Raw genomic sequence first — 10,489 nt, forward strand, 5'->3', positions numbered from 1 at the left:
ATATATATATATATATACACATATATATATACTGTATATATATATATATATATATATATATATATACACACTATATTACCCAAGAGTATTAGGACGCCTGCCTTTACACACACATGAATTTTAATGGTATCCCAAACTTTGTCCGTAGGGTTCAATATTGAGTTGGCCCACCCTTTGCAGCTATAACAGCTTCAACTGTTCTTGGAAGGCTGTCCACAAGGTTTAGGAGTGTGTCTATGAGAATGTTTGACCATTCTTCAAGAAGTGCATATGTGAGGTCAGGCACTGATGTTGGACGAGAAGGACTGGCTCTCAGTCTCTGCTCTAATTCATTCCAAAGGTGTTCAATCGGGTTGAGGTCACCACTCTGTGCAGGCCAGTTAAGTTCCTCCACCCCAAACTCTGTTCCAAATCATTTGATGGAGGGGGGATTATGTTTTGGGGTTGTTTTTCCAGGGGTTGGGCTTGGCACCTTAGTTCCACTGAAGGAAACTCTTAAGTTGTCAGCATACCAAGACATTTTGGACAATTTCATGCTCCCAACTTTGTGGAAACAGTTTGGGGATGGCCCCTGCCTGTTCCAACATGACTGCGCACCAGTGCACAAAGCAAGGTCCATAAAGACATGGATGAGCGAGTTTGGGGGTACAGGAATTTAACTGGCCTGCACAGAGTCCTGACTTCAACCCAATAGAACACCTTTGGGATGAATTCGAGTGGAGACTGCAAGCCAGGCCTACTCGTCCAACATCAGTGCCTGACCTCACAATCTTGTGGACAGCCTTCCCAGAAGTGTTAAAGCTGCGATAGATGCAAAGGGTGGGCCAACTCAATATTGAACCCTACGGACTAAGACCGGGATGCCATTAAAGTTCATGTGCGTGTAAAGGCAGGCGTCCCAATACTTTTGGTACTACAGTGTACTTACGGACCTCCCAAGGTCCAAAAAGTAATATTGAACAAAATAAGGTTTGGCCTTCCACAACAGTCCCAGTTTCGCATTTGACCCCTTGGGAAAATGAATTGCCCACCCCTGATCTGTGGCTTTGGCAGAATAAGTTGATAGGTGGATAATCTAAGAGGAGCAGCCATAATTTTGATTCTTAAATTAAATAAAAATCATGGAATATATTTTCTTTCAGTAGGCATAGAAAAGATTTAAATGTCCTACTATGAATCCTTAAACAGTATCAACGTCTCTTTCCTCAGTATGTGAAGATCTCCAAGGGAAATTCAAAGTCTTCGATGGACAACTAAAAGAACTGCAAACAGGTAAGAAGAATAGTGTTGAGCGAACACGGACTGTATTATTCGGGTCTGTACCGGATAATTGGATTTTTGTTACCCGGACACGGACCCGAAAACTTTACTGTATGTTCGGGTTTAAAATCCGTGTTCGGTAATTTTATTTCCTGTTTTGTATATAATGGCACGCTTTTAATGGCGGGCTTTCAACAGCCAATCAACAAGCGTTTAACTGGTGTGCGCCATCACAGCCATGCCTACTAATGTATTAGGAGCTGTGATTGGCCATCTGAAGCATGTGACCCAGGTCTTTATAAGCTCGAGAGACACAGCGCGATGCGTCATTTTGCTGTAGTGTAGGGAGAGAGCACACATTATACGTGCTGGCTGCTGCTGATTAGGGACAGACAGGGAAAAATTGTGCCCGAAAAGAATGCAGGGACAGGTTGGAGTGTAGGCAGGGAAAGATATTTGAGCATTTTAGGGACAGGCTGGAGAGATTAGGCAGGGACAGATAGGAGACACAGGACAGAACAATCGTCCATTAGCGATCTACATCGATTTTGCTGTGTGGGGGGTGGTGCAGTGAACGATCTTTTTGCCCTCACTTGAGCCCACTGAGGAGGAGGAGGAGGAGGGAGAAACAAATATATTTTTATCAGTCTGTTGTGTGCAGCGTTCAGCTATATTTTACTACAGATTGCTGTTCTAATCTGCTATTTAAAAATTACAAATTTAAAGGGGATTTTTTTTAAGAGCACTTGCCATGCTCTTAACTACATTTTGCTGCCATTTGCAGCACTCTAGCCCTTTCCATTGGTTTTTTAGAGCAATTTTAGTGCCTGAAAGTTCGGGTCCCCATTGACTTCAATGGGGTTCGGTGTCCGGGTAAAGTTCATAAAAAGTCCGGGACACGGACCCAGGCTTTTTTTCAAGTTCGACCGAACCCGCCGAACACGGACATCCAGGTGTCCACTCAACTCTAAAGAAGAAACAAAGCATAGTTGGTAAAAAGCTAGTTGGGCACCTTTAGGGCCCGATGTACAGTACCGAACTGTTCTACTAAGAACTTACTATTGAGCTGAGAGACTGAATCTGAGTTGGATTTTGGAGACGTATCTTGTTCTTAGTAAGAATATGTTGATATGTCGGGTTCTTTATATTTGGATGACTTTAATTTTGAGGTAAATACCCATTATACATCTCATTGGAATATATGCAGATTGTAGTATTTATTAGTAATGTGTTGGACCATGGCTTTTTTTTATTAAATATGTGCAAACAAAATTGCCCTTTTGATCTGGGCAGGGGTAAATTATAGTTTGTGTGCCAGATTCCCATTTTCTGGTAAATGGAGGCACAAAATAATCTGGTGAATGTGTAAGGGGTTTGTAAATTAAAGACAATAAATGAGGGGTATATATTGCATGGATTTGAGTTGGGCCATGGCTTGGCTACAAACAGGAGATGGCAACAGGTTGGCTTAGGAGAGGTTCATCTTTACGAGCATGTTATATGGTAGATCCACGGCCGGCTCTACCATGGGTCCTGCTGGGTCCATTGGACCCAGGCAGAACTTTGAGAGGGGCAGCAAATTAATGCCCAATATGTTTTTCCCGCAGTTTTGTGGTTTGCCACCCGTAGTGCAAACTGATGAGTATGAGGAGGCAGAGCGTCTCCTCTGGGGAACGTCCCTCGCGTGATTGTGGTGTGCGCAATGACATCAGCACACTGAATCTCACGCAGAGCAGTCTGGCTCTTCTAGGGCAGTGGCCACGGCAAACACAGGAGTAACAGGAGGACAGACAGTGGGTGTTTGGTGGACCGAACCGGTGGGGACGTATGGAAGAAGATAACAGTATATTTAATATTTTCTAAATTTTCTACATTTAATAAAGTTATTACAGATTTTTTATTTTTGTTTGTTTGTTCTTTGCCCCTATACCCCACAAAGCAGCCCCTTTACCCCCTTCTACAATGCAGCCCCCTAACCCCCCCAACAATGCAGCCCCTTAAAAAGTTCTGCATATAGACAAGGTGCTGTTGCACGTAAATCTGACTTCCTGATAAATTTAATTTTAGTTTTAATTATCATGAAATAAAATAATGGATGTGGGGGCCTTTTCGTGGGTGTGGTTTTTTTTCTTAGGGTGGTGGGGCAGCATTTTATTCTTGGACCCAGGCAGCACAATTTCTTGGGCAAGCCCTGGTTAGATCCATATTTAGGGTGTAACATGCTTTTATTTCCCCTCTCCCTGTGACAATGGGCATGGGCTCCGCTCCTCTCCCCCGCACCCACTGTCACATTTTGACAACTGTCCGGCTGTGCTGGGCTTTGCCTGCACAGCCATGCCATTTATTTACATCTATGGATGGGATCTGTGAATGAGAAAACTACAAGTCCCATCTACCACCTCAGCAGATGGCTTGTAGATCTCAATAAACTACAAGGGTGCTGATGAATAGGGATGATCGAACTTTTGAAAAGTTCGGTTGGGCCAGAACACCCGAATTTCCCGAAAGTTTGGTTTGGATTGCAGAACCCCATTGAAATCAATGGGACCCGAACTTCTGGAATCAAAAAACACAATTTTGAAGCCCTAAAACCCAATAAATGCCCCTAAAAAGTGCCTAGGGTTCTGAGTCATGCCCCAGGGACTATTAATCACACAAAAAAAAGTTCTTAAAAATTGTCGTTTTTGATAAAGAGCCAATTATTGAAAAAATTATTGAAAAAAAAAAAAAAAAGAGATTTCTTTGGATTTAGTGTCTGGGGGGGGGGGGGGGGGGTCTAAAAAGTGTACCTGTGAAGTTTCAGCTCTGTGTGTGTGTGTGTATATTTATAAAGTACAGTAAAAATGCATAAAAGGGCACTGGGGGGCATACTAATGTGAATTTATTTTATTTTGCAATGTATCAGTGTGTTTTACTTTTTGATATGTATATATATATATATATATATATATATATATATATATATAGAGATGTATATATATATGTATATATATTAAAAAAGAATAGCGCAACCATGCAAAAGAAATGACTATTAAATATGGAGACAATCCATAAATAAAAATGGGGGTTTAGTCCCACCATATGGCCATATCGTGCTCAAGCCCACCACTGCGTCAAAGTACCCCATTTTCACCCCTGTTTATTATGTATTCGGTCTGACCAGACTATCAAGGTTGAGCAACCCTCCCCACCCCCCCCCCCCCCACACACACCTGTACTCAATCAGTGTCCACCATCAAGTGGATATAGGAGGAGTCCCCTGTAGTGCACTTGCACATCTTTCCCAGCAAGGAGTATTATCTCCAAGGGTTAGAAAGGCTGGATTCATCTCTTTTTCATGGATAGTGTAGGACCCACTGATAATGGGGTACTTTGACGCAGTAGTGGGCTTGAGCACGATATGGCCATATGGTGGGACCAAATCCCCATTTTTATTTATGGATTGTCTTCAGATTTGGTATTTTGGCTATTCTTTTTTAAATATATATATATATATGTGTGTGTGTGTGTATACATACATATACATATCATATATATATATATATATATATATATATATATATATGTGTATAACCCTAACCCAAAATCTGCATAGTGGGGTCACCCTGACATGGAAGAGTTCGGTCACCCTGTACAGCAGCCTCAGGCAGAGTCAGCTAAACTACACTACGGTCACCCTGACATGGAAGCGTTCGGTCACCAGGCAGAGTCAGCTAAACTACACTACGGTCACCCTGACATGGCAGAGTCAGATCACCTAAACTACACTACGGTCACCCTGACACTTAAGGTATCCCTACAGAAACTAGATTATTGAATCTAACTATAGTGGTATATAGTACCCTAACTACACTGCATATCCCTTTCCTCACACTAAAAGAACAGCTCCATACAGCAGGAATAACACAAATGCTTCCACTCTCTTCCACTGTCCCTGTATTACAGTGCTAGAGGTTTGGCGGGGCTATGTTATATACTGGGGTGCATATGGGTGGCGTATTCACTCCTGATTGGCCTCTGGACCCCATAGTCACTCCAATCACATTTTACTGATGTTTCTGGGCCAATCATGGGCTTTTAAAGCCCAGTTCCTGTCCCATTGCATTTTGGGCGGTTCTGGTGACCGAATTCCGAACTTTTACCGCAAAGAGTTCGGAATTCAGCCGAATTTTCGAACAGCCAATGTCCGGGTTTAATTGATGGTCGACCCGAACCGTTCGATCATCCCTACTGATGAACACCCTCATAGTTCATTCACAAGCCCTGCAGCTTTCATATTGACAGAGGTATGGGCAGAAATCTGTAGGGCTTCTCTGCAGGAGCCTAATATTGCACCCATGATGCACTGATCTTGGGTGCAATGCCCGGTAGGCTCCTGTGAAAAAAATAATAAATGCTCATTTTTTTCCTGCTAAAATATGTTAATTTATTATTTCTTTCACAAGGTGAACGTATCCTTTAACCACTTGACCTCTAGAAGATTTACCAGCCATTGTGACCAGGCCAATTTTTGTGATACGGCACTGCGTTACTTTAACTGACAATTGTGCAGCCATACGAATAAACTTTATGTAGTTTTTTCCCACAAATAGAGCTTTCTTTTGGTGGTATTTGATCACCCCTGCAATATTTTTTATTTATTTTTTGTGATATAAACAAAAAAAAAAAAACGAGAATAAAAAAAATTTGAGGCCAATATGTATTCTGGTACATATTTTTGGTAAAAAAAAAATCCCAGTAAGCGCATATTGATTGGTTTGTGCAAAAGTTATTGCGTCTACAAACTACGGGATATTTTTAATGGCATTTTTTTTTTATTTAATTATTTTTTACTAGTAATGGTGGTGATCAGTGATTTTTAGCAAGACTGCGACATTGTGGCGGACACAGTAACGTCTACACTAGCATCTGCAAACTATGGAATATTTTTTTTGATTTTTATTTTTTACCAGTGATGGTGGCGATCCGTGACTGATTGTGATATTGCGGCAGACATTCTGACACTAACTGACACTTTTTGGAGACCAGTGACACTAATACAGTGATCAGTGCTAAAAATCTGCACTGTCACTGTACTAATGACACTGGCTGGGAAGGTAGTGGCATCAGATCAAAGGGTTAACTGTATACCTAGGCAATGTTTTACTATACTGTGTGAGGTGCTTTTACTGGGGAAAGAGATGGACTTTATTCCCTGCTTTGCAGGGACACAAACTCCATCTCTTCCCTCCTGTCAGAACAGCAATCTGCTTTGTTTACATAGGCTGTGACGGGACCGACGCACATTGTGCTTGCGTTCTGCTGTCAGTATACGGCTTCCTCCAGTCTTAAACATAGGTATCAGATATCTAGCCACCTATTGCAACCAAGAACTAGACAGCACTCATTTTAGATCTGAAACTGATTTATTGAACAAGAATAAAAACTTTTTATACACTTGGGAAGTAGGTCAGTCACTACATGAACAATGACCCGAATATTTACCCAAAACCTCACACAATGGTTTAGATAATTATGTAGGACTGACTCATGGCTAATCCCCCTCTAGCAACTATTTAGCTGACAAGGATATTATTAACATTCTAATTAACTTAGCACTTAAACCAGCCTAGGTGGAGTACATGGAATCCACATCTAAACAATGCCTTGATTATTTAGGAGTTACAGACTTCATGGCAACAGGCTACAGGTCTGACAGTGTAAAGTGGGATTCAATCTTCATATATTTCTTCAGGTATATTGTTGATAAATATTACTGTCCCATTTGAAGTAATCCAAACCATATTCTCAGTGTTCATTAGGTAGTTGTCCATCATTTTCTCGGTCACCCTGTGCCCCTAATACAGTGGTTCTCAAATTCGGTCCTCGGGACCCACTAACAGGCCAGATTTTAAGTATTACCTTGGGGGATGCAGACTAGAATACTGCAATCACTGAGAAGCAAATGAGATCACCTGTGATGTAATTTAGTTATCTTGCAAACCTGGCCTGTTGGTGGGTCCCGAGGACCGGATTTGAGAACCACTGTCCTAATAGACACAGGGTGACTTACACATAGGAGGGGCCAAGGGACCTGAGAGTGGGATTTCTCAACCTCTCTAAAGGTAAGCTGGGTTCCACGGGCCCCCCAACCAAAGTGACTCCCGTCACATAGGCAACTCGCTGTTCTGTGTCTCTGTCTGATGATCAGTGGGTGCTGGAAGACATTGAGACATCCGCTGTGTGTACTCACTCGGGCGCCCCCTACCTGCAAGTGTCTACCCGCATATATACCTGATCCGCTGCACAGGTGCTGCCCTCTAGCAGTAAAACTGCTATAGTGCAGACCTAAGGTGGCTGAGTACCAGCCCACCATCATCATTTCCATGTTATGTATATTTTGTTCTAAGTGAAGATACCTGCACATTATGGTAGGTCTCCTGATGAAATAATTGTTTTCTCTTCTCTTTCCATTGCAGCATTTTTATTTTTTAAAGGAAGAGCTAGAAGTGGTGACAAAATCTACCTCTCAGATGGTGGTAAAGGCAATTTCACCGATGCTAGTGAAAGGTGCACAGATGCAAAAGGTCAAGTGGCCTCTCCAAAGAATGCTGATGAGAACGAAGCCATACGGTCCATCACCAAACAGTACAATGAAATTGCTTTTCTTGGAATAAATAAACTTGAGACAAATGGGATTTACAGATGTCCATCGGGTGATGAGATCTCCTACGCCAACTGGAAAAATAATACATCCAGTAATAATCAAGACTCACAGGATTGTGTAGAGCTGCAAAGAGCAGGAAAATGGAATGCCATTTCTTGTGAATTTAAACGTCTTATCATCTGCGAGTTTTCTGTTACTAAATAGTAATTGTTTATATCCTTTGTCACTTTAATTCATGCTTAGGATTTACACATTGGTTACCACTAACTTCTTTATAAACTCTTCACCAGGGATCCTTAAACTACGGCCCTCCAGCTGTTGCGGAACTACACATCCCGTGAGGCATTGTAAAACTCTGACATTCACAGACATGACTAGGCATGATGGGAATTTAGTTCAACTGGAGGGCCAAAGTTTGAAGACCCCTGCTCTACACCATTATGTGTTACTGCTGCTACTCTGTACGTCTTCTGAAAACTCGAGTCGTGCACGAAATAAAATGTCAAATTAAATTTTTTTTTTAAATGAACATACCATATATATATCATTTTGTATTTCCGTAATATAAGAAAGTGCAAAGGGAATTATTGACAAAAGAGAAGAACCTACGTAACAAAGAATATTTTACTATTCTAAAGGATATTTAGATTAACATGACTAAGTCACCACTGATGTAATCAGCACCCACCTACATAATGACCATTATCCTTCCCTGCCTTTTACCCCACTTAAACTGCAATAACACCATGACAATATTTTTTGGAGTAAAATTGGCCAAAACGCGCCATTTATTGACCAACAACCAAATATAACAAACATTCCTTAACCACTTCCATACAGTGCAGTTACACCCCCTTCCTGCCCAGACCAATTTTCCGCTTTCGGTGCTCTCACGCTTTGAATGATAATTACTCAGTCATGCAACGCTGTACTCAATCAATTTTTTTTATCATTTTTTTCACACAAATAGAGCTTTCTTTTAGTAGTATTTAATCACCACTGAGTTTTTTATTTTTTGCGATATAAGTGAAAAAAAAGCGAAAATTTTGAAAAAAAAACATTTTGTTTTAGTTTCTATTATAAAATTTTGCAAATAAGTAATTTTTTTTTATAAATTTGGGCCAAAATTTATACTTCTACATATCTTTGGTAAAAATAAACCAAATTAGTGGTTATTATTTAGTCTGTGTGAAAGTTATAGAGTCTACAAGCTATGGTGCCAATCATTGAAAATTGATCACACCTGATGTACTGACGGCCTATCTCATTTTTGAGGCCCTGAAATGTCAGGACAGTACAAATACCCCCCAAATGACCCATTTTTGGAAAGTAGACATTCCAGGGTATTTAGTAAGAGGCATGGTGAGTTTTTTGAAGTTGTAATTTTTTCCCATAAAATTGTCATAATTACAAGTTATTTCTCACACACAGTATATGCATACTTGCAATTACAACCCAAAATACATTCTGCTACTATTTTGTTTAACAGCAAGGCCAATTCTTGCTTTCATCAAGAGTACCTCTATATCAGTCATGGCGAATCAATGGCATGCATGCCAAAGCTGGTTCGCAGAGCCCTCTCTGTGGGCAGGCAAGGAAGAAGAGCCGGCCATCCTGTACGAGGTGTATCTCATAGAACTACATCTCCTACAGGGCTCTGGATCAGGGGTGTTGTGTCCAGGGTGGGCGTAATTGAAACAAAGTGGTGTCACTGGGTTGGATGCCACATCTCTCACGGGCTGTCCTGGTGGTCTCTGACAGCAGAGTGGCTGTGGACCAAAGCCGCCTCCCCCTCCTCAGCTGTGTTCACAGCCCGGATAAAGTATACCCGTGCTGATCTGTGGTCTGCACTAAGTATATTTTATTGTAGATGGACACAAGAGGGGGACAAAGTGACCAGGAAGGGAGGGGGGGGGGGCAAGATAAAAACAATAGAGGAGTGATTGTGAGGGGGACCTTGTGGGCACGTCACATATGAGGCGGTGAGCGGGAAGGCCGAAGTTACGCTGCAGCGCTGACAGGCGAGCAGCAGCAGGGTGAGGACGCCGAAAGCTCTGACATATCGGGGTAATTTTTAAGGAACCTCTGCACCACCAAATTCAGCACATGCGCCAGGCAAGGGATGTGTGTCAAACCGGCTAGGCCCAGAGCTGCTATGAGATTTCGCCCGTTATCGCACACCACCAGGCCGGGCTTGAGGCTCACTGGCAGCAACCACTCATTTGTCTGCTGTTCCATGTTCCTCCACAACTCCTGCGCGGTGTGTGGTTTCTCCCCCAAACAGGCAAGTTTTAAAACTGCCTGCTGTCATTTACCCCTGGCTGTGCTGAAGTTGGTGGTGAAGGTGTTACGTTGACCGGATGAGGAGGCGGTAGAGGATGAGGAAGCGGAGTAGGAGGAGTTAGGAACAGGAGGCAAACTGAAGTGCCCTGCTAACCTCGGTGGTGGAAGGCCATGCTCCAAATTGCTATCCGCCTCAGGCCCATCCGCCACTGCATTTACCCAGTGTGCCGTTAGGGAGATATAACGCCCCTGACTGTGCTTACTGGTCCACATATCGGTAGTTAGGTGGACCTTGCCACA

The 10,489-nt window shown here is 42.3% G+C and overlaps 1 protein-coding gene across 1 annotated transcript in view; it reads left to right on the forward strand.

The window, feature by feature from the left end:
• LOC309562882 (pulmonary surfactant-associated protein D-like) overlaps positions 1–8,154 on the forward strand; it is a 66,003-nt gene extending 57,849 nt beyond the window's left edge. Inside the window, exon 5 of the mRNA XM_082267202.1 lies at positions 7,719–8,154. Coding sequence (XP_082123328.1) covers positions 7,719–8,110 — 392 coding nt within the window. The 3' untranslated portion in view covers positions 8,111–8,154. The remainder of the gene's footprint in view (positions 1–7,718) is intronic.
• Positions 8,155–10,489: the final 2,335 nt, after the last annotated feature.

Source organism: Pelophylax lessonae (genome assembly GCF_965119305.1).
Source record: "Pelophylax lessonae genome assembly, chromosome: 9".
Classification (NCBI taxonomy): domain Eukaryota; kingdom Metazoa; phylum Chordata; class Amphibia; order Anura; family Ranidae; genus Pelophylax; species Pelophylax lessonae.